Genomic DNA, 24709 nt, shown 5'->3' on the forward strand with positions numbered 1-24709 from the left:
TTTTGGTTTTTCTTCTTTCTTATGTATATATTTGAAAATGCTTCCAATAAAATATTTAAAGAAAAAAGACTGTGAAAAGATCGATTCACTCCAGGCATGATTCCATGAAGAAATCAGGTTAGTCATTTTTAAAACAAAACTTTATTGTGAATAACAATATTAAACCTGTTTAACTTCAAACCCGAAAAGAACAGCCACACACGTACACCTTAAAATTACGATTCAATTTCCCATCAAAAAACAAGATCATACACATGCAGCTCTAAATATAGCTTAAACATGCAGGCCTTAAAGTGATACATGTCTCACAGTGCACATTCTGAGAATCTCTTCTTACTCTATCTGAAGGTCTTCAAATGGCTGCTTCACTTGATTTGTTTCAGTCTTTCCCTTGTCTCCGGAGAAGGCTGCTCTGTTTTTAAAGTAGTATCTTACTTGGAAAAGGAGTATGGACTCGGAGTCAAGCATATGGGAACTCAATTTCTCTTTTCTCAAACTCATTGCGTTTCTGCCTCAACCTGTGGTCCCAAAAAAAGCAAGAGTTGCCAGATCAGAGATCAGGGACGATCGGCTGGAGAATCAATGTTACCGATGAAATCGGGAGTGGCGCCGCTAAGCGGCATACTCTAGGAGTACGCTGCTGTCATAATATCCACGCATGTATATAATGAAGTGCGGACAGGCAGTGATTGACACACAGGATGACCAGTAAGCACACAGCACAGTGCAGCCAATCACCAGACAGGACACCACCACTATAAAGCCAGAGGGCACTAGGTTTCCCGCTCTCTCTGGACCCAGCCGCTGAGACAGTCCGAGTCCATGAGCTAGCACAGTGCAAACACCATGCGGTAGCTAGTGAGTCTGGTCAGGCTAGTACAAGGTCTCCAGTCAGTTCAGTATAGTGTTGACCCACAGTTAAATATGTATGTTAGTTCTATCGGTCAATAAAACCGTGTTGGATCTTCTACAGTGTAGAGGTCTGTTACTTGCATCGCTGCATCAACTGTAGTCCACACCGAACTGACCTGCCTAACACATCAGCCGCGTGCCGTATCGACAGTTTCAGGATGTTGCCTGAGGCCCTCCCCATAAAGCTCCGCCCCCCCCCAACCGGCCGAGTTCCCGATGGCGTCGGTCACGTGTGCTATCATTTGTCGGGAACTCGGCCTGGCGGCTGTGGACTCAGTCCAGCCCGTCACAGTCGGGGAAGGGCCAATCCGCGGGCAGGGAGGACTGTTAGGTCCGGGTGGTCTGCGCTGCCTTCCTGCTAGCCCCCAGCCAGATGGAGAATCGGTGGCTGTTTACGTCAAATTTTTGGTCGTAAAACGCCACCGTTCTCACGCCAGCATCAAGACATAGCTTGAAAATCAGAGAATCCAGCCCCAGACCTCACTTCCAAAAGCCTTTCTCCAGCCACTGTCTCTCTTCACAGCTTCTCACAATATCGCTCAGTGCCTCTCCCCCCACAGCTGTTAAAAAATGTCCCTGAGCTCTCTTAGCTCCTCCCATCACTGACCTCCTCTGCCAGTGTTTAACCCTTAAATTGTCCACTATATTCATAACCCAATTTCTTACAATCGTCCAGTCATCACACCGACGAAGGAAAGAGAGAGGGAGAGTGCGCCTCCATTTTGAGGCTCCCTCGCAGCAACTTTACAAAATCTGAAATAAACAGTCACAGCTGTTGGAATGTCATTGTGGAGGGGAGACCCTGAAATTGGGCATGATGTCCACAAACCAGGGCACTGGCTGGTGGCACAAAATTATGCAAATGCCTACCAGCATTTCTGCTCACATATCAGGGAGGAAATTCTGCTGCATCTCCATTCATATTCCAAAAGGAGAAGATGTAGTTGAGGAGAAGGAGGGGGTCTAAGGTAAACCCTTTGGGGTTTCTTGAGGTGATATTGCATGGGTTCATAGAGACGCCACACAGAATGGCAATATGTGTTTCAGACCACCTTCATAGATAATTCCAAGTGAAAGATTGTCTCGAATAGGGCACTATAACTTTAATATATCTGATTAGCTATAAAATCTGTTTCAGGACACTTTCTCGATAATTTCTAATACAGTTTATCTTTTTCTAAAATGTTTCTAAAAGTGGCATTAGCAGGGGAAAGACAGTGTGATTTTTTTCCTAAATAAAATCATTCACCTTGGAAAGCCATTATTTTCCAGCACAGGTCAATTTAAGACGAGAAATTGATGCTCGGAATCCAACTACTGCAGTTTCAGAAGCATCATGAATTCTCACATCACCAGGGAAGATGTAAGGTTGTCGAGTTACTATTGCTTAAACAAATGAATTAATCAAAAATATTTTCTTTTGGAGAAAGAAGTCAATTGAATTTGATAGAAATTGCTCATGATCCGTGATATTTACCAGTGATGTGAGTCATCCGAGAGTGCCTTTAAGAACTGGATGTTTAAGCAATGTACCTTTAAGAAAACAGTGATGTCATAGAGTGGGTAGAGCTCAGGTCAGCCATTTTGCAGTTTGATTTTGCAGTTTGGTTTCAGTTTTGAAAAGTGCCTGGCTGGTTTTGCTGTGAGCTGATTAAAAGGAGAAAGCCAGTTTGAGACAGCAGCTTGAGAAGTTCTGGTTTGGAAAAGAGCTGGGTGTGTGTCTGTGTTTTGCAGTGAGCTGGATTTCTGCCATGAAAGACTATGCCTGGATCATTTGGGTGATTTAAAGTAAAGCCTTTAACCTGATGTGATTTTGTTTAAAGGTGTTAAGTCTCTTGGAAGTTTGAAGGAACATTTTAAGGAATTATTTACTGTTGCAATATTTTCTGAGTTATCTTTGAAGTAAGGGGAGTTAAGAGATCCAATGTTTATTTAAGATATTAAGTTGAGTTCATGGAATAAACAGTGTTTTGTGTTTGAAAACCCACCTGTCCATAATTGTAATACCACACCTAGGGAACAAGCCGTGTGCTAGGAAAAGCAACAAATCCATTAAAGGGAGAGGTTGGTTGAACTCCATGATACATTTGTGGTTCTGAAAAAGCCTCGCCCATAACAATTGGGGGCTCGAGGGGAATAAAAGTCTATCTATTGGATTGGCTTTTGTGAACTTAAAGACAGTGAAGGATTGTTGCTTTTCCGGTGTGGTATTTTAGTTTAAATGGGGAGAGTGTTGTGAACAATGGCTCTTTCAGAGGCTCAGACATTTTTGGGGGTGGTGAATGTTACACGTTACCTTACGGACAGAAATGAAAAACAGACTGTTAGATTTGGCAAGAATATTCGCATTTTGTCAGGTAATGTTAACTGCAAAAGATGAGGTAATTATGGCGGTGGTTAAGCATTTAAAGTTGCCTGAGATAGAGTTTGACTAATTGAAAATGGCAAAAATTCAGTTGCAAATTAAACAAATGGAACATGAGAAAGAATTAAAGTGGCTGGCATACGAGATTGAGAGAGAGGAAAAAGAAAGAGAAGAGAGGACAAAGAAAAGGAGAGAGAAGAAAGGATAAAAGAAAGAATAGCCCTAGCAAAACAAAAAGAAAAAGAAAGGGAGATACAGATCAGGGAAAAAGATAAAGAGAGGGAGTTTGAACTTCAGAAAATGGCCATGAAACATAACAATCAGTAAAAATTGGCAGACGTAAAGGGAAACGTACAGTTGGATGATAGTGATGAGGATAGTGAAAAAGAGTGTCATAGTCGAAGGCTTGGTGGGAATCTATTTAAATATGTCCAAGCATTGCCAAGGTTTGACGAGAAGGAAGTGGAAGCCTTTTTCATTTCATTTGAGAAGGTAGCTAAGCACATGAAATGGCCACTGGACATGTGGGTGTTACTGATTCAAACAAAGCTGGTAGGTAGAGCTAGTGAAGTGTTTGCATCACTATGGGAGGAAGTATCTGGAAAGTATGAGGAGGTGAAGAAATCCATCTTAAGTGCATATGAGCGAGTGCCTGAAGCTTACAGACAAAGGTTTAGAAATTTAAGGGAAGAATTTGGTCAAACATAAATGGAGTTTGAAAGGCTCAAAGAGTAATTTTGATAGGTGGATAAGGGCTTTGAAAATAGACCAAACGTATGAAGCTCTCAGAGAAATTATACTTTTAGAGAAGTTTAAAAATTAAATTCCTGATGTAGTGAGAACTCATGTGAAAGAACAGAGGGTTAAAACTGCGAGATTAGCGGCGGAAATGGCAGATGATTATGAATTAGTTCATAAATCAAAGATTGGTTTCCGACATCAGTTTCAGCCGGTGAGGGATAGAAACTGGGGACATGAGAAATACTCAAGTGGTAAAGGTAAAGGTGATCTGATGGGAGACAATAAAGAGGGTGTACTTCAGATTAAAAAAGAAATCCAGGATGGTGGAAAAGAAATGAAAAATTTCAAATGTTTTCATTGTAATAAACTAGGCCATGTAAAGTCACAGTGTTGGTGGTTGAAGAAAAGCACTGGGAAGGCTAATGTGGTAAAACAGGATAAGACGGTGGGGTTTGTTAGAGTGGGAAAGGAAAGCCCAAGGGAAGCGAAGAGGTGCAAACGATTGTACAGCCTGTTCAAGAAGTAATTGTTAAGAAGGTGCCAGATGTCTTTAAAGAATTTAATTGTGTGGGTAAAATTTACTCATGTGTATCAGGAGGAGCAGGTAAAGAAGTCACAATTTTAAGAGATACATGGGCTAGTCAATCTTTAATGGTAAGTGATGAGGAATTATGTAGTTTGCGAAGAATGGTGCCAGAAAAGGTGGTGACATGTGGAATTCAGGGTGAGAGGAGTAGTGTTCCATTATATAAGATAATGTTGGAAAGTCCAGTGAAGAGTGGTGAAGTGGTAGTAGGAGTAATAGATAAACTGTATTCCTGGACAAGATAGTTTATTTTGGGTGATGATATAGCTGGATCGCAGGTGGGAGTGATGCCTACTGTGGTTGATAAGCCATTGGAAAATCAGTCAACTGAAGGGTTGAAGGACGAATATCCTGGGATTTTTCTGGATTGTCGAGTAACAAGTTCGCAAAGTCACAGGTTAAGACAAGAGGAGAAATCAAAGAGTGAAGATGAAGCTAAAGTGCAATTAACAGAAACGATTTTTGACCAGATGGTTGAAAAAGAACAAGAACAGGTGGAGGGTGAGGTGAATATTTTTAGTTCAGGAACATTGGCAGAGTTACAACAGAAAGATGTAGAAATAAAACGGATATATTAGAAAGCATATACGGAAGAGGAATCTGAGAGTATACCAGAGTGTTATTACCGTAAAAATGATGTCTTGATGAGAAAATGGAGACCTGTTCATATGCAGGCGGATGAAAACTGGGCAGAAGTTCATCAAGTAGTATTGCCGGTAGGGTATAGAAAGGAGGTGTTGCGAGTTGCACATGAGGTACCAGTGGGAGGTCATTTGGGAATAAGGAAAACTCAAGCTAAAATCCAGAAACATTTTTATTGGCCTGGACTACAGAAAGATGTAGTTCAATGTTGTCAATCATGTCACACATGTCAAGTGATAGGGAAACCTCAAGCAGTGATAAAATCAGCGCTCTTAATACCCATTCCAGCATTTAAGGAACCTTTTACAAGGGTCCTAATCGATTGTGTAGGACCGCTTCCTAAAACAAAAAGTGGGAATCAATATCTTTTGACTATAATGGATGTGTCTACTAGGTTTCCAGAGGCCATTCCAGTACGTAATATTACAGCTAAAAGGATTGTGGAGGAGTTGCTTGAATTCTTTACTAGATATGGACTACCCACAGACATTCAATCGGATCAAGGAACTAATTTTACTTCAAAGTTATTCAAAGTTATGGATAGCTTAGGAATAAAACAATTTAAATCAACTGCGTACCATCCAGAATCGCAGGGAGCGTTAGAAAGGTGGCATCAGACATTAAAGACAATATTGAGGGCCTATTGTCAAGATTATCCAGAGGATTGGGATAAAGTAATCCCATTTGTATTGTTTGCAATTAGGGATGCACCTAATGAGTCTACCAAATTTAGTCCTTTTGAACTAATTTTTGGTCATGAGGTAAGAGGACCACTTAAATTGATGAAGGAAAAATTGGTGGGTGAGAAATCGGAAATTCCACTATTGGATTACGTGTCAAATTTTAGGGAACGATTAAATAGAGCAGGTGAATTGGCTAGACAACATTTGAAAATTGCACAAAATGTGATGAAACGGGTAGCGGACAAGAAATCCAAAGTTCGTAGTTTTGCCAGTGGGGATAAAGTTTTAGTGTTGATACCAGTGGTAGGGGAGACTTTAAAAGCTAGGTTTTGTGAACTGTTTCAGATTGAAAGGAAATTAAGTGAGCTGAATTATGTGGAAAAAACACCAGATAGAAGGCTCACCGAGTGTGTCATGTGAATATGCTTAAAAGGTACTTTGAAAGGGAAGGAGAGGAAAAGGAGGTTTTAATGATTCTAACTCAAAGTGACGAACCAAATCCAGATGACTGTGATTTTGACATACCTCAAATTAAATTGGAAAATGAGAATGTTCTTAAAAATTGGGGTAAATTAAGTTACCTTCCAGAGGAAAAACAAACTGACTTGAAAGAGTTATTGATATCACATGGGCAAGTTTGTAGAGATAAATTGGGAAGTACTAAAATGGCTATACATGATGTAAATGTGGGAAATGCTGTTCCTATCAAACAACATCCATATAGACTTAATCCTTTAAAATTGGCACAGGTTAACAAAGAGATTGAGAGTATGCTTAAAAATGGCATAATTGAAGTGGGTTGCAGCCAATGGAGCTCACCCATAGTGATGGTACCTAAACCAAACAGTACCCAATGGTTGTGTTTGGACTATCAAAAGGTGAATGCAGTTACAAGAATGGACTCTTATTCTATCCCACCATTGAAGGATTGCATGGAGAAAGTGGGACAATCTGCTTTTATTTCCACTTTCCAGACATGGAAAGAACATTTAAAACATCGTATGGAGTTCTTCGATCAACTTCAGGTGGCGGGTTTGGTGATGAACCTAGCCGAAAGTGAATTTGGAGAAGCCCAAATCACTTTTCTTGAGGAGTTTCCGATACCCTCATGACAAAGGGAGGCAATGCGATCTCTTACCATGAATGAATTTGATCGAACCTTTGTGCAAAAGTTTTGTGGCGTGATTACTCCACTGATGGAGTTGCTAAAGAAACCTAAAAAATTTCAATGGACAGCGGACTTTCAACAGGCATTTGACTGCCTGAAAGCTGTGATCACCAATGCTCGTGTATTGGAGAATTGCAAGGGACTCTGTGGTCAGATTGAACGAAAGTATCTGATTCTAAAGAGAAATGCCGAGGAGTAGAGGAATGGATGGATCGTGCAGAGACTTTGTTGAAAAAGACTATCAACCATTTTAGTTGGAGGAAGAAGAACAAAGAAAAATGGACTATATTATTATACCTGTTTGCGTGTGTTGTTTTCTTTAAATAAAAATGTATATTTAATGTGTGCATTTCTTAGTGGATGGTGCAAAAGTGAAAAATGAAACCATCTTGAAGTTGATGGGGTTTTTTTTCTTGGGGGGATGTGTCATGCGAGAGTACCTTTAAGAACTGGTTGTTTAAGCAATGTACCTTTAAGAAAACAGTGATGCCATAGAGTGGGTGGAGCTCAATGAGAGATCCAATGTTTAGTTGAGATGTTAAGTTGAGTTCATGGAATAAACAGTGTTTTATGTTTGAAAACCCACCTGTCCATAATTGTAATACCACACCTAGGGAAAAAGCCATGTGCTAGGAAAAGCAACAAATCCATTGAAGGGAGAGGTTGGTTGAACTCCATGATACATTTTGGGGTTCTGAAAACGCCTCGCCCATAACATGTGATTTTGAGTTCAGTCCCAAAACCATTTCTCCAAATTGGAACATGATCTATATTCTTGATACCGTTTTACATTCTCACACACGTGGCATGCGTGTTCACACCAGGAAAACTGATTCCTCACTGAGTAGTGTTTCCTCCATTTGAAGTAGGTCATGTACAAATCTTCATTCCCGTCCAGTTTGTGCAGGTAACCCGCAAGTTCTTTAGCTGAGTGGAAATCATCCACATGAATGAAAGAATCGGCTGGAATGTAATTTTCATAGTTTTTTCTAGATGTCCCCAGGACCACAGGCACGGTGCCAGCACGCAAAGCATTGTAGAGCTTTTCAGTTATGTAATCTTCATGTACTGAATTCTCAAAGGCAAGGTAGAATTTAGAACTAGATATGGTAGGCATCAATTTGTGATTGTCCAGACGTTTCCCGAAGGCTTGACCGTAAGTGTTGATATTAATGTATTTGCGGAATTCATTGTAGAACTTCACTCTGGCATGATTAGTGTTCCAATGGCTTACAACCCAACACACCAGATTGCTTTTCTTAGGCAGTTTAAAATCTAATGGCACTCTGTTTATTATCAGAGACCCATAAGGCGCTTTGATATCTGAATCATGACGATATGTCAAGGTCAGGTTGAAGAAATGGTCGAGTCCAGTCTTTTTTGGAGAGTGGGTAGGTGACTCCAGGTTCATCCAAACCCATTTCTGAAATGTTGGCCGAGGCTGTTTGGGCAGATTGGACAAGTCTCCACTCATGTCTCGGTGATGGAAAAGGACAGCATGAGATTTGTTATAGAGGTTTCTATCTGCAGTTAAACGGCAGTTGAACTCAGATCCACAAGAATTGAGCTCAAATTTTCCACCAAAAGGCCAAAGCCAAATGAGTACAATAGTTTCATTCTTTTCAATAACTTTCACAAGGGGCTTTTTCACACCGAGTATCGATTTGGCAGATTCCAATGGAGTATAAATCCAGTTGGTTGTTGGTTGGACATACAGCAACAACATGGCTAAAAAACAGCCCAAACAGATGGTGGATATTAACAGGATGCGAAAAATCCCTGTATTACCAATTGATGTCATAATGTCTCCTGTGAAGGGAAAGATTAAGACTATTAGGATCCTGGAAGCACAGCTTCTCTTCCAATTAACTGCATCAAGATCCAGAATGTTTGAACACAGCTTTCTGAATGGAATGAGGAAGATTTAGCTTGGAGATATAAGAGAGAAGGTAAAGAGAGTGGAAGAGGAGAAAGCTTAAAATGAGAGTTCAATTTAGGAAAGAAGTGAACAAAAAGAATGAAGAAAAATGATAGTAAGAGGATCTAATCAAACACAGACAACAATGAGCATGATAATGTTGTCAACATTACAATGCACTGTGGAATAAAAGGAAAGAAAGATTTGCATTTATATTGCACCTTTCATAGAGCCATAGGATAGAATTGAAGGGAGATGATGGGGTTACTGCACATCAACTGGACAACGGCCTTCCCTGTGATCAAGGAAACTGGGGCAGAAATTCTGCCTCCTTTAATGCTCTTGGCCAATCAGAGGCGATCAGCTGAGTTTGCTTGGCAGGGCCCCCAGCTAATGTGCAATGAGGCAGGATTAATTAATGGGCTCATAATTTTCAGTCATCATACATGACTGAATTTTGCACTCATTTTGAATAAGCAAGGTGTAGATCTAAGACTGGTGTTTTAAATTTAAATAAAGGGTACGAAGACAGAGCTGGGCAACGTGAACTGGGAACGTTTGGTTGAGCGATAGATGAGTTGAGATGCAGTGGCAGATATTTAAGGAGATATATCATAACACTCAACAAAGATGCATTCCAGTTCAAAAGAATTATTTGAGGAGAAGGATGCGTCATCCATGGAAGTGAGGAAGTTAAAGATAGCAGGGAATTGAAAGAAAACGCATATAATTTTGCTAAGATTAGTGGCAAGTCAGAGGATTGGACAGATATAAGTAAAACAAAGAATGACTGGAAAAGTAATAAGAGAGTAAGCAAGCTAGAAATATTAAAATAAGCATACAGAGTTCCTACAGATATTTGAAAAGAAAAATGGTCGCTAAGGTGGGTGTTTATCCTCTGGGGGGTGGGCGAGTCTGGTGATTAGTAATGAGAAATATGGAAATGGAAGAAGCACTGGATAGATGTTTTGTGTCTGTCTTCTTTGTAGAAGACACAAATAACATCCCAGAAATAATTGTAAAGCAAGAAGTTGAAAAAGGGAGGAATTGAAATCAATTCGTATCAGGAAAAGGGTACTGAGAAAAATGTTAAAAGCAAAGCTGACAAGTCCCTGGTTCTGATAGACTTCAACCTAGGGTCTTAAAATAAGTGGTTGCAGAGATAGTAATTTTTCCAAAATTCCCTAGATTATAAAAATCTCCCATCTGCTTGGAAGTTTGCAAATGTAAGTCTATTATTCAAGAAAGAAGGGAGACAGAAAGAGGAAATTACAGGCCAATTAGTCGAACATCGGCCAGAGGGAAAATGCTAGAATCCATTATTTAGGAGCTTATCTATGGTGATTGTCCCTTCAAGGGCAACACAGCAGAGTAAGGGTCACATGGCCTGTGTGACCAATCGGGACTTAGTGTTTGGAATCCATGGTGAGAAAGGTTCTTCGGCAAAGCAACATTTTGGGAGCTTGCTATAGCCATGAGACTGCTGTCCAATTCTCATTTATAAACACCTTTTGTGTTCACAAATGACATCTGTGAAAGTGCACCTTTACATCTGGTGACGAGGATAAATTATCCTGACACTACCTCTGACCCAACACCTGTGAGTAATATGTTTCAATCGAAGTCTAAGAAAATAAAGTACTCACCAGAATAAACCTATTTGACACCTCCATGGAGGACTGGACACAATAAGTTGAGCGCCTTGGATATGATTTCCAAGCAAACAAAGTGGAGAGGAGATGAAACACAAAGTAATTCTCCTTGTGGAACTCAGGCCTAAAACCTTATTTGCAGTCTTACAGCCCCAAGTGAGACCGACTCCAGATAATTTAGTGAGCTCATGGATTCAATAAATGTTCAATTGCACCCTCAACCATCAATCATACTCCAGAGATTCAAATTGAACTTGAGGGCGGGAGCCGCAAGTGACTTGATCACAACTTACATTGTTAGACTGAAGCAATCATGGAGTATTGTGATTTTGGAGCCAACCTAAACAACATGTTATGGGACAGGTTCATCTGTGGCATGAACAACATCATTCAACACAGATTGCTTCCAGAGGCCAAGGTAAATTTGAAACGAGCAATGGAGATAGTGATGGCCGTGGAAAGTGCTGAAAAAGGTGCATAAGACCTGCAGAGCGCATTAAATGGTGTTGTTCACCAGTTAGGGAAGGAACCTATAGGACACCATGGCACCAAAACCACTGAAATCGCTGTGAAGCAGGAAACAATCTCAGCTACAAACTACAGAATAGGCAATCAATCTGTAATGCTTAAAATGGAATATTAACAATAAGGAGTTAACCACACTCCTGAATCATGTGAGTTTAAGGAGACAATCGGCGAAATTCTCCCCAAACGGCGCGATGTCCGCCGACTGGCGCCAAAAACGGTGCCAATCAGATGGGCATCGCGCCGGCCCAAAGGTGCAGAATGCTCCGCATCTTTGGGGGCCAAACCCCAACATTGAGGGGCTAGGCCGGCGCCGGAGGGATTTCCGCCCCGCCAGCTGGCGGAAATGGCGTTTGTTGCCCCGCCAGCTGCCGCGGAAATGCGGCGCATGCGCGGGAGCGTCAGCGGCCGCTGACAGTTTCCCGGCGCATGCGCGGGAGCATCAGCGGGCGCCGACAGTTTCCCACGCATGCGTAGTGGGGTGAGTCACTTCCTCCTCCGCCATGGTGGAGGCCGTGGCGGAGGCGGAAGGGAAAGAGTGCCCCCACGGCACAGGCCTGCCCGCGGATCGGTGGGCCCCGATCGCAGCCAGGCCACCGTGGGGGCACCCCCCCCCCGGGGTCAGATCACCTCACGCCCCCCCCCCAGGACCCCGGAGCCCGCCCACGCCGCCTGGTCCCGCCGGTAAATACCAGGTTTAATTTACGCCGGCGGGACAGGCAATTTCTGGGCGGGACTTCGGCCCATCCGGGCCGGAGAATTGAGCGGGGGTCCCGCCAACCGGCGCGGCCCGATTCCCGCCCCCGCCCAATCTCCGGTACCGGAGACTTCGGCGGGGGCGGGGGCGGGATTCACGGCGGCCAACGGCCATTCTCCGTCCCGGCGGGGGGTCGGAGAATGACGCCCAATGTTTTTATTGTCACAAGAGGAATGCAGTCAAGGTCAGCAACTAATTGATCAATCATGATGTTACAAAAATACATTGTGAAAGAGCTTAGCACCAGTGATTCTGCTATTCACTCTCTGTTTAATCTAAAGGCAGGCAAGATAGGTCCTATTGCTGTAATGCTCTGGGTAAATGGGAGGCCTAAACAGCTGGCTTGTAATGCAGAACAAGGCCAGCAGCACGGGTTCAATTCCCATACCGGACTCCCTGAACAGGGGCTGGAATGTGGTGACTAGGGGCTTTTCACAGTAACTTCATTGAAGCCTACTTTTTTAAAAATAAATTTAGAGTACCCAATTAATTTTTTCCAATTAAGGGACAATTTTGCATGGCCAATCCACCTAGCCTGCACATCTTTGGGTTGTCGGGGCGAAACTCATGCAAACACGGGGAGAATGTGCAAATTCCACACGGACAGTGACCCAGAGTCGGGATCGAACCTGGGACCTCGGCGCTGTGAGGCTGCAGGGCTAACCCACTGCGCCACCGTGCTGCCATTGAAGCCTACTTGTGACAATAAGCAATTATTATTATTATTATTAAGATGGAAGTGGATCCGGGCCATTAGTCACTATGATGGATGAGAATTCATTCCAGTACCCAAGTGAAGGAGTCCAACCATTGAACTTCAAGAGCACTTAGAGACTTATATGGGAGAAGCAATAAAAATAAAAGGCATTACAATGGTACTTGTAAGCTATGGACAACAGTCTACCCAACTCCCAGTGATAACAGTGATGGGTGAAGGACCAAGCCTTCTCAGCCGCGATCGGCTCAAAGAAATCAAGTTGAATTGGGCTGAGCGTTTTCAAGTGTGGGAAGGGGGACTGCCCAAACCGAAAAGAAAATACGGGAACGTCTTCTGTGATAAGGGCTACAAGCTAAAGTTTATGTGGATTCAGGGGCGACAGATCAATTATTTAGGGTAAGACCGGTACCTGGGCTGGATTCTCTGTGACATCATGCCGAAATCGCGAAACGCGATCGGCTGGAGAATCGGCTCCGATGCCAAAATCGGATCCAGAAATACAGTACACATCTCATTATCAGCCCTGACGACCGATTCTCTGGGGCCTCAGCGATTCTGCGCCCCAGATGGGCTGATTTCCCGACAGCGTGTTTCTAATGAGCTGTACAAAATTGTGAAGCCGCCGTGCTGGCTGAGGCAACTGCGAGAGGAGGTAGGAGTTGGTGTGGGGAGCACTGCGGCCTCCCGTTTCGGACACTGGCTGTGCTTTCTGCAGGGGTATTTGCTCCTCAATTTCCCGCTGACTATTTGGGGGCCTGTAGTACAGTCCTATCAAGGTGATCTCTCCCTTATTTTTCAGTTCCACCCATATAGACTCAGTGGGCGAACCCTCGGATACATCCCCTCTAAGTACTGCCGTGATGTTCTCCCTAAACAAAAACGCCACTCCCCCTCCTCTCTTACCTCCTGTTCTATCCTCTCTATAGCATCTGTACCCCAGAACATTGAGCTGCCAGTCCTGCCCCTCCCTTAGCCATGTTTCAGTCATAGCTATAATATCCCAGTCCCATGTGCCCATCCATGCCCTGAGTTCATCCGCTTTGCCCGTCAGGCCCCTTGCATTGAAATAAATGCAGTTTAATGTAGACTTTCCTTGCTCTCTGCCCTGCTTTCTCTGGTCATGCTTTACACACTCTCCCTTCCTGCCTTTTGTTTCCGTCCCCACTGACTTCCTACATCGGTTCCCATCCCCCTGCCACATTAGTTTAAACCCTCCCCAACTGCACTAGCAAACACACCCCCGAGAACATTGGTTCCGGTCCCACCCAGATGCAGACCGTCCGATTTGTACAGGTCCCACCTCCCCCAGAACTGGTCCCAATGTCCCAGGAATTTGAAACCCTCCCTCTTGCACCATCTCTCAAGCCACGTATTCATCCTAGCTATCCTGTCATTCCTACTCTGACTATCACGTGGCACTGGTAGCAATCCTGAGATTACTACCTTTGAGGTCCTACTTTTTAGTTTAACTCCTAACTCCCTAAATTCAGCTTGTAGGACCTCATCCCGTTTTCTACCTATATCGTTGCTGCCTATATGCACCACGACAGCTGGCTGTTCACCCTCCCCCTCCAGAATGCCCTGCAGCCGCTCCGAGACATCCTTGACCCTTGCACCAGGGAGGCAACATACCAACCTGGATTCTCGTTTGCGTCCGCAGAAATGCCTGTCTATTCCCCTTACAATTGAATCCCCTATCACTATAGCTCTGCCACTCTTTTTCCCGCCCTTCTGTGCAGCAGAGCCAGCCACGGTGCCATGAACCTGGCTGCTGCCACCTTCCCCTGGTGAGCCATCTCCCCCAACAGTTTCCAAAACGGTAAATCTGCTTTGGAGGGAGATGACCGCAGGGGATCCCTGCACTGCCTTCCTACTCTTCCTCTGTCTGTTGGTCACCCATTGCCTATCTGCCTCAGTAATTTTAATCTGCGGTGTGACCAACTCACTGAATGTGCTATCCACAACTTCCTCAGCATCGCGGATGCTCCAAAGTGAATCCATCCGCAGCTCCAGAGCCGTCAAGCGGTCTAACAGGAGCTGCAGTTGGACACACTTCTTGCAGATGAAGGAGTCAGGGACACCAGAAGGTTCCTTGACTTGCCACATCTCACAAGAGGAGCATGACACGGGTCTGAGCTCTCCTGCCATGACTTAAACCTGAAGTTAAATTTGAACTACACTACACAGCTAAGAGAAAGTCAAAGAGAGAAAAATCACTTACCAGTCACAAGCCAATCGCTTACCTGCTGTCTGTGATGTAATTGCTCCCGAGACTCCCTCACAGGTCTGCTTCTCTGCACCTCCTTAAGATGAGCACCAAATTCCCTTAACTAGTTAATTAATTTACTTAATTAATTGGATTTTTTTTTTTTTTTTGGAAACTCAACTCCAAACACCAAACTCCAAAAAACACAGCCCTCACTCACCTCTTACCCGAACTCAGCCTTACCCAAACTCAGATACACTCTGTTTGCTTCCAGCACTCCGTTTCTAAAGGCTCGTCAGCCACACCTTTTGTATCCTTCCTGATTTACACTCAGCCAATAGGCCTGCTCCCGGAACTGAACTCCCGAAACTAACAGCTGACCTGCAAGGTAAGGAAGCTGTTAAACAGTTAAAAAATGGGGGGGAGGCACCGGAGTGGCAGCCGGGAGAGTAGGGGACATTTTTGAGAGGGGTGTAAGGATGTTGTGGCTGTTTGCTGTTGCCGCGGTTGGTTTTGGTTTTTCTTCTTTCTTATGTATATATTTGAAAATGCTTCCAATAAAATATTTAAAGAAAAAAGACTGTGAAAAGATCGATTCACTCCAGGCATGATTCCATGAAGAAATCAGGTTAGTCATTTTTAAAACAAAACTTTATTGTGAATAACAATATTAAACCTGTTTAACTTCAAACCCGAAAAGAACAGCCACACACGTACACCTTAAAATTACGATTCAATTTCCCATCAAAAAACAAGATCATACACATGCAGCTCTAAATATAGCTTAAACATGCAGGCCTTAAAGTGATACATGTCTCACAGTGCACATTCTGAGAATCTCTTCTTACTCTATCTGAAGGTCTTCAAATGGCTGCTTCACTTGATTTGTTTCAGTCTTTCCCTTGTCTCCGGAGAAGGCTGCTCTGTTTTTAAAATAGTATCTTACTTGGAAAAGGAGTATGGACTCGGAGTCAAGCATATGGGAACTCAATTTCTCTTTTCTCAAACTCATTGCGTTTCTGCCTCAACCTGTGGTCCCAAAAAAAGCAAGAGTTGCCAGATCAGAGATCAGGGACGATCGGCTGGAGAATCAATGTTACCGATGAAATCGGGAGTGGCGCCGCTAAGCGGCATACTCTAGGAGTACGCTGCTGTCATAATATCCACGCATGTATATAATGAAGTGCGGACAGGCAGTGATTGACACACAGGATGACCAGTAAGCACACAGCACAGTGCAGCCAATCACCAGACAGGACACCACCACTATAAAGCCAGAGGGCACTAGGTTTCCCGCTCTCTCTGGACCCAGCCGCTGAGACAGTCCGAGTCCACGAGCTAGCACAGTGCAAACACCATGCGGTAGCTAGTGAGTCTGGTCAGGCTAGTACAAGGTCTCCAGTCAGTTCAGTATAGTGTTGACCCACAGTTAAATATGTATGTTAGTTCTATCGGTCAATAAAACCGTGTTGGATCTTCTACAGTGTAGAGGTCTGTTACTTGCATCGCTGCATCAACTGTAGTCCACACCAAACTGACCTGCCTAACACATCAGCCGCGTGCCGTATCGACAGTTTCAGGATGTTGCCTGAGGCCCTCCCCATAAAGCTCCGCCCCCCCCCAACCGGCCGAGTTCCCGATGGCGTCGGTCACGTGTGCTATCATTTGTCGGGAACTCGGCCTGGCGGCTGTGGACTCAGTCCAGCCCGTCACAGTCGGGGAAGGGCCAATCCGCGGGCAGGGAGGACTTTGGCAGGGGCTGGGGGCACTGTTGGGGGGTGGTCCGGGGCTCGCGAGCCGGCCAAATGGGAAGGCACTATTTTACAGGCCGGGACCACGCGCGGCCGGCGCTCTGTTTCTCGGCGCGGCCACTGTAGACCGCCACCGTGCGCATGCGTGGCCATGGATCCGGCAATTATCCGTGCCGTATCGGCAGTTAGGTCCGGGTGGTCTGCGCTGCCTTCCTGCTAGCCCCCAGCCAGATGGAGAATCGGTGGCTGTTTACGTCAAATTTTTGGTCGTAAAACGCCACCGTTCTCACGCCAGCATCAAGACATAGCTTGAAAATCAGAGAATCCAGCCCCAGACCTCACTTCCAAAAGCCTTTCTCCAGCCACTGTCTCTCTTCACAGCTTCTCACAATATCGCTCAGTGCCTCTCCCCCCACAGCTGTTAAAAAATGTCCCTGAGCTCTCTTAGCTCCTCCCATCACTGACCTCCTCTGCCAGTGTTTAACCCTTAAATTGTCCACTATATTCATAACCCAATTTCTTACAATCGTCCAGTCATCACACCGACGAAGGAAAGAGAGAGGGAGAGTGCGCCTCCATTTTGAGGTTCCCTCGCAGCAACTTTACAAAATCTGAAATAAACAGTCACAGCTGTTGGAATGTCATTGTGGAGGGGAGACCCTGAAATTGGGCATGATGTCCACAAACCAGGGCACTGGCTGGTGGCACAAAATTATGCAAATGCCTACCAGCATTTCTGCTCACATATCAGGGAGAAAATTCTGCTGCATCTCCATTCATATTCCAAAAGGAGAAGATGTAGTTGAGGAGAAGGAGGGGGTCTAAGGTAAACCCTTTGGGGTTTCTTGAGGTGATATTGCATGGGTTCATAGAGACGCCACACAGAATGGCAATATGTGTTTCAGACCACCTTCATAGATAATTCCAAGTGAAAGATTGTCTCGAATAGGGCACTATAACTTTAATATATCTGATCAGCTATAAAATCTGTTTCAGGACACTTTCTCGATAATTTCTAATACAGTTTATCTTTTTCTAAAATGTTTCTAAAAGTGGCATTAGCAGGGGAAAGACAGTGTGATTTTTTTCCTAAATAAAATCATTCACCTTGGAAAGCCATTATTTTCCAGCACAGGTCAATTTAAGACGAGAAATTGATGCTCGGAATCCAACTACTGCAGTTTCAGAAGCATCATGAATTCTCACATCACCAGGGAAGATGTAAGGTTGTCGAGTTACTATTGCTTAAACAAATGAATTAATCAAAAATATTTTCTTTTGGAGAAAGAAGTCAATTGAATTTGATAGAAATTGCTCATGATCCGTGATATTTACCAGTGATGTGAGTCATCCGAGAGTGCCTTTAAGAACTGGATGTTTAAGCAATGTACCTTTAAGAAAACAGTGATGTCATAGAGTGGGTAGAGCTCAGGTCAGCCATTTTGCAGTTTGATTTTGCAGTTTGGTTTCAGTTTTGAAAAGTGCCTGGCTGGTTTTGCTGTGAGCTGATTAAAAGGAGAAAGCCAGTTTGAGACAGCAGCTTGAGAAGTTCTGGTTTGGAAAAGAGCTGGGTGTGTGTCTGTGTTTTGCAGTGAGCTGGATTTCTGCCATGAAAGACTATGCCTGGATCATTTGGGTGATTTAAAGTAAAGCCTTTAACCTGATGTGATTTTGTTTAAAGGTGTTAAGTCTCTTGGAAGTTTGAAGGAACATTTTAAGGAATTATTTACTGTTGCAATATTTTCTGAGTTATCTTTGAAGTAAGGGGAGTTAAGAGATCCAATGTTTATTTAAGATATTAAGTTGAGTTCATGGAATAAACAGTGTTTTGTGTTTGAAAACCCACCTGTCCATAATTGTAATACCACACCTAGGGAACAAGCCGTGTGCTAGGAAAAGCAACAAATCCATTAAAGGGAGAGGTTGGTTGAACTCCATGATACATTTGTGGTTCTGAAAAAGCCTCGCCCATAACAATTGGGGGCTCGAGGGGAATAAAAGTCTATCTATTGGATTGGCTTTTGTGAACTTAAAGACAGTGAAGGATTGTTGCTTTTCCGGTGTGGTATTTTAGTTTAAATGGGGAGAGTGTTGTGAACAATGGCTCTTTCAGAGGCTCAGACATTTTTGGGGGTGGTGAATGTTACACGTTACCTTACGGACAGAAATGAAAAACAGACTGTTAGATTTGGCAAGAATATTCGCATTTTGTCAGGTAATGTTAACTGCAAAAGATGAGGTAATTATGGCGGTGGTTAAGCATTTAAAGTTGCCTGAGATAGAGTTTGACTAATTGAAAATGGCAAAAATTCAGTTGCAAATTAAACAAATGGAACATGAGAAAGAATTAAAGTGGCTGGCATACGAGATTGAGAGAGAGGAAAAAGAAAGAGAAGAGAGGACAAAGAAAAGGAGAGAGAAGAAAGGATAAAAGAAAGAATAGCCCTAGCAAAACAAAAAGAAAAAGAAAGGGAGATACAGATCAGGGAAAAAGATAAAGAGAGGGAGTTTGAACTTCAGAAAATGGCCATGAAACATAACAATCAGTAAAAATTGGCAGACGTAAAGGGAAACGTACAGTTGGATGATAGTGATGAGGATAGTGAAAAAGAGTGTCATAGTCGAAGGCTTGGTGGGAATCTATTTAAATATGTCCAAGCATTGCCAAGGTTTGACGAGAAGGAAGTGGAAGCCTTTTTCATTTCATTTGAGAAGGTAGCTAAGCACATGAAATGGCCACTGGACATGTGGGTGTTACTGATTCAAACAAAGCTGGTAGGTAGAGCTAGTGAAGTGTTTGCATCACTATGGGAGGAAGTATCTGGAAAGTATGAGGAGGTGAAGAAATCCATCTTAAGTGCATATGAGCGAGTGCCTGAAGCTTACAGACAAAGGTTTAGAAATTTAAGGGAAGAATTTGGTCAAACATAAATGGAGTTTGAAAGGCTCAAAGAGTAATTTTGATAGGTGGATAAGGGCTTTGAAAATAGACCAAACGTATGAAGCTCTCAGAGAAATTATACTTTTAGAGAAGTTTAAAAATTAAATTCCTGATGTAGTGAGAACTCATGTGAAAGAACAGAGGGTTAAAACTGCGAGATTAGCGGCGGAAATGGCAGATGATTATGAATTAGTTCATAAATCAAAGATTGGTTTCCGACATCAGTTTCAGCCGGTGAGGGATAGAAACTGGGGACATGAGAAATACTCAAGTGGTAAAGGTAAAGGTGATCTGATGGGAGACAATAAAGAGGGTGTACTTCAGATTAAAAAAGAAATCCAGGATGGTGGAAAAGAAATGAAAAATTTCAAATGTTTTCATTGTAATAAACTAGGCCATGTAAAGTCACAGTGTTGGTGGTTGAAGAAAAGCACTGGGAAGGCTAATGTGGTAAAACAGGATAAGACGGTGGGGTTTGTTAGAGTGGGAAAGGAAAGCCCAAGGGAAGCGAAGAGGTGCAAACGATTGTACAGCCTGTTCAAGAAGTAATTGTTAAGAAGGTGCCAGATGTCTTTAAAGAATTTAATTGTGTGGGTAAAATTTACTCATGTGTATCAGGAGGAGCAGGTAAAGAAGTCACAATTTTAAGAGATACATGGGCTAGTCAATCTTTAATGGTAAGTGATGAGGAATTATGTAGTTTGCGAAGAATGGTGCCAGAAAAGGTGGTGACATGTGGAATTCAGGGTGAGAGGAGTAGTGTTCCATTATATAAGATAATGTTGGAAAGTCCAGTGAAGAGTGGTGAAGTGGTAGTAGGAGTAATAGATAAACTGTATTCCTGGACAAGATAGTTTATTTTGGGTGATGATATAGCTGGATCGCAGGTGGGAGTGATGCCTACTGTGGTTGATAAGCCATTGGAAAATCAGTCAACTGAAGGGTTGAAGGACGAATATCCTGGGATTTTTCTGGATTGTCGAGTAACAAGTTCGCAAAGTCACAGGTTAAGACAAGAGGAGAAATCAAAGAGTGAAGATGAAGCTAAAGTGCAATTAACAGAAACGATTTTTGACCAGATGGTTGAAAAAGAACAAGAACAGGTGGAGGGTGAGGTGAATATTTTTAGTTCAGGAACATTGGCAGAGTTACAACAGAAAGATGTAGAAATAAAACGGATATATTAGAAAGCATATACGGAAGAGGAATCTGAGAGTATACCAGAGTGTTATTACCGTAAAAATGATGTCTTGATGAGAAAATGGAGACCTGTTCATATGCAGGCGGATGAAAACTGGGCAGAAGTTCATCAAGTAGTATTGCCGGTAGGGTATAGAAAGGAGGTGTTGCGAGTTGCACATGAGGTACCAGTGGGAGGTCATTTGGGAATAAGGAAAACTCAAGCTAAAATCCAGAAACATTTTTATTGGCCTGGACTACAGAAAGATGTAGTTCAATGTTGTCAATCATGTCACACATGTCAAGTGATAGGGAAACCTCAAGCAGTGATAAAATCAGCGCTCTTAATACCCATTCCAGCATTTAAGGAACCTTTTACAAGGGTCCTAATCGATTGTGTAGGACCGCTTCCTAAAACAAAAAGTGGGAATCAATATCTTTTGACTATAATGGATGTGTCTACTAGGTTTCCAGAGGCCATTCCAGTACGTAATATTACAGCTAAAAGGATTGTGGAGGAGTTGCTTGAATTCTTTACTAGATATGGACTACCCACAGACATTCAATCGGATCAAGGAACTAATTTTACTTCAAAGTTATTCAAAGTTATGGATAGCTTAGGAATAAAACAATTTAAATCAACTGCGTACCATCCAGAATCGCAGGGAGCGTTAGAAAGGTGGCATCAGACATTAAAGACAATATTGAGGGCCTATTGTCAAGATTATCCAGAGGATTGGGATAAAGTAATCCCATTTGTATTGTTTGCAATTAGGGATGCACCTAATGAGTCTACCAAATTTAGTCCTTTTGAACTAATTTTTGGTCATGAGGTAAGAGGACCACTTAAATTGATGAAGGAAAAATTGGTGGGTGAGAAATCGGAAATTCCACTATTGGATTACGTGTCAAATTTTAGGGAACGATTAAATAGAGCAGGTGAATTGGCTAGACAACATTTGAAAATTGCACAAAATGTGATGAAACGGGTAGCGGACAAGAAATCCAAAGTTCGTAGTTTTGCCAGTGGGGATAAAGTTTTAGTGTTGATACCAGTGGTAGGGGAGACTTTAAAAGCTAGGTTTTGTGAACTGTTTCAGATTGAAAGGAAATTAAGTGAGCTGAATTATGTGGAAAAAACACCAGATAGAAGGCTCACCGAGTGTGTCATGTGAATATGCTTAAAAGGTACTTTGAAAGGGAAGGAGAGGAAAAGGAGGTTTTAATGATTCTAACTCAAAGTGACGAACCAAATCCAGATGACTGTGATTTTGACATACCTCAAATTAAATTGGAAAATGAGAATGTTCTTAAAAATTGGGGTAAATTAAGTTACCTTCCAGAGGAAAAACAAACTGACTTGAAAGAGTTATTGATATCACATGGGCAAGTTTGTAGAGATAAATTGGGAAGTACTAAAATGGCTATACATGATGTAAATGTGGGAAATGCTGTTCCTATCAAACAACATCCATATAGACTTAATCCTTTAAAATTGGCACAGGTTAACAAAGAGATTGAGAGTATGCTTAAAAATGGCATAATTGAAGTGGGTTGCAGCCAATGGAGCTCACCCATAGTGATGGTACCTAAACCAAACAGTACCCAATGGTTGTGTTTGGACTATCAAAAGGTGAATGCAGTTACAAGAATGGACTCTTATTCTATCCCACCATTGAAGGATTGCATGGAGAAAGTGGGACAATCTGCTTTTATTTCCACTTTCCAGACATGGAAAGAACATTTAAAACATCGTATGGAGTTCTTCGATCAACTTCAGGTGGCGGGTTTGGTGATGAACCTAGCCGAAAGTGAATTTGGAGAAGCCCAAATCACTTTTCTTGAGGAGTTTCCGATACCCTCATGACAAAGGGAGGCAATGCGATCTCTTACCATGAATGAATTTGATCGAACCTTTGTGCAAAAGTTTTGTGGCGTGATTACTCCACTGATGGAGTTGCTAAAGAAACCTAAAAAATTTCAATGGACAGCGGACTTTCAACAGGCATTTGACTGCCTGAAAGCTGTGATCACCAATGCTCGTGTATTGGAGAATTGCAAGGGACTCTGTGGTCAGATTGAACGAAAGTATCTGATTCTAAAGAGAAATGCCGAGGAGTAGAGGAATGGATGGATCGTGCAGAGACTTTGTTGAAAAAGACTATCAACCATTTTAGTTGGAGGAAGAAGAACAAAGAAAAATGGACTATATTATTATACCTGTTTGCGTGTGTTGTTTTCTTTAAATAAAAATGTATATTTAATGTGTGCATTTCTTAGTGGATGGTGCAAAAGTGAAAAATGAAACCATCTTGAAGTTGATGGGGTTTTTTTTCTTGGGGGGATGTGTCATGCGAGAGTACCTTTAAGAACTGGTTGTTTAAGCAATGTACCTTTAAGAAAACAGTGATGCCATAGAGTGGGTGGAGCTCAATGAGAGATCCAATGTTTAGTTGAGATGTTAAGTTGAGTTCATGGAATAAACAGTGTTTTATGTTTGAAAACCCACCTGTCCATAATTGTAATACCACACCTAGGGAAAAAGCCATGTGCTAGGAAAAGCAACAAATCCATTGAAGGGAGAGGTTGGTTGAACTCCATGATACATTTTGGGGTTCTGAAAACGCCTCGCCCATAACATGTGATTTTGAGTTCAGTCCCAAAACCATTTCTCCAAATTGGAACATGATCTATATTCTTGATACCGTTTTACATTCTCACACACGTGGCATGCGTGTTCACACCAGGAAAACTGATTCCTCACTGAGTAGTGTTTCCTCCATTTGAAGTAGGTCATGTACAAATCTTCATTCCCGTCCAGTTTGTGCAGGTAACCCGCAAGTTCTTTAGCTGAGTGGAAATCATCCACATGAATGAAAGAATCGGCTGGAATGTAATTTTCATAGTTTTTTCTAGATGTCCCCAGGACCACAGGCACGGTGCCAGCACGCAAAGCATTGTAGAGCTTTTCAGTTATGTAATCTTCATGTACTGAATTCTCAAAGGCAAGGTAGAATTTAGAACTAGATATGGTAGGCATCAATTTGTGATTGTCCAGACGTTTCCCGAAGGCTTGACCGTAAGTGTTGATATTAATGTATTTGCGGAATTCATTGTAGAACTTCACTCTGGCATGATTAGTGTTCCAATGGCTTACAACCCAACACACCAGATTGCTTTTCTTAGGCAGTTTAAAATCTAATGGCACTCTGTTTATTATCAGAGACCCATAAGGCGCTTTGATATCTGAATCATGACGATATGTCAAGGTCAGGTTGAAGAAATGGTCGAGTCCAGTCTTTTTTGGAGAGTGGGTAGGTGACTCCAGGTTCATCCAAACCCATTTCTGAAATGTTGGCCGAGGCTGTTTGGGCAGATTGGACAAGTCTCCACTCATGTCTCGGTGATGGAAAAGGACAGCATGAGATTTGTTATAGAGGTTTCTATCTGCAGTTAAACGGCAGTTGAACTCAGATCCACAAGAATTGAGCTCAAATTTTCCACCAAAAGGCCAAAGCCAAATGAGTACAATAGTTTCATTCTTTTCAATAACTTTCACAAGGGGCTTTTTCACACCGAGTATCGATTTGGCAGATTCCAATGGAGTATAAATCCAGTTGGTTGTTGGTTGGACATACAGCAACAACATGGCTAAAAAACAGCCCAAACAGATGGTGGATATTAACAGGATGCGAAAAATCCCTGTATTACCAATTGATGTCATAATGTCTCCTGTGAAGGGAAAGATTAAGACTATTAGGATCCTGGAAGCACAGCTTCTCTTCCAATTAACTGCATCAAGATCCAGAATGTTTGAACACAGCTTTCTGAATGGAATGAGGAAGATTTAGCTTGGAGATATAAGAGAGAAGGTAAAGAGAGTGGAAGAGGAGAAAGCTTAAAATGAGAGTTCAATTTAGGAAAGAAGTGAACAAAAAGAATGAAGAAAAATGATAGTAAGAGGA

The 24709-nt window shown here is 42.5% G+C and overlaps 3 protein-coding genes across 4 annotated transcripts in view; all 3 read right to left on the reverse strand.

Annotated features, from left to right (window-relative positions):
• Positions 1-24709, reverse strand: part of LOC140410852 (4-galactosyl-N-acetylglucosaminide 3-alpha-L-fucosyltransferase 9-like) — a 234301-nt gene that overhangs the window by 63845 nt on the left and 145747 nt on the right. The window lies entirely within an intron of this gene.
• LOC140410854 (4-galactosyl-N-acetylglucosaminide 3-alpha-L-fucosyltransferase 9-like) lies at positions 123-15233 on the reverse strand. Its single transcript, XM_072499560.1, has 2 exons — positions 14911-15233; positions 123-8906 (listed from the first exon to the last, which is right to left on the reverse strand). The coding sequence occupies exon 2, from the start codon at positions 8896-8898 to the stop codon at positions 7828-7830; it is 1071 nt and encodes a 356-aa protein (XP_072355661.1). The 5' UTR covers positions 8899-8906; positions 14911-15233; the 3' UTR covers positions 123-7827.
• LOC140410850 (4-galactosyl-N-acetylglucosaminide 3-alpha-L-fucosyltransferase 9-like) lies at positions 15507-24669 on the reverse strand. The gene has a single exon (XM_072499553.1). The coding sequence runs from the start codon at positions 24466-24468 to the stop codon at positions 23398-23400; it is 1071 nt and encodes a 356-aa protein (XP_072355654.1). The 5' UTR covers positions 24469-24669; the 3' UTR covers positions 15507-23397.

The sequence above is a fragment of the Scyliorhinus torazame genome, chromosome 4 (assembly GCF_047496885.1).
Source record: "Scyliorhinus torazame isolate Kashiwa2021f chromosome 4, sScyTor2.1, whole genome shotgun sequence".
NCBI classification, from domain to species: domain Eukaryota; kingdom Metazoa; phylum Chordata; class Chondrichthyes; order Carcharhiniformes; family Scyliorhinidae; genus Scyliorhinus; species Scyliorhinus torazame.

Excerpts from the sequence above, each read along its gene's own strand:
- LOC140410854 (XM_072499560.1), bottom strand. The coding sequence starts at position 8,898 with ATGACATCAATTGGTAATACAGGGATTTTTCGCATCCTGTTAATATCC.
- LOC140410850 (XM_072499553.1), bottom strand. The coding sequence starts at position 24,468 with ATGACATCAATTGGTAATACAGGGATTTTTCGCATCCTGTTAATATCC.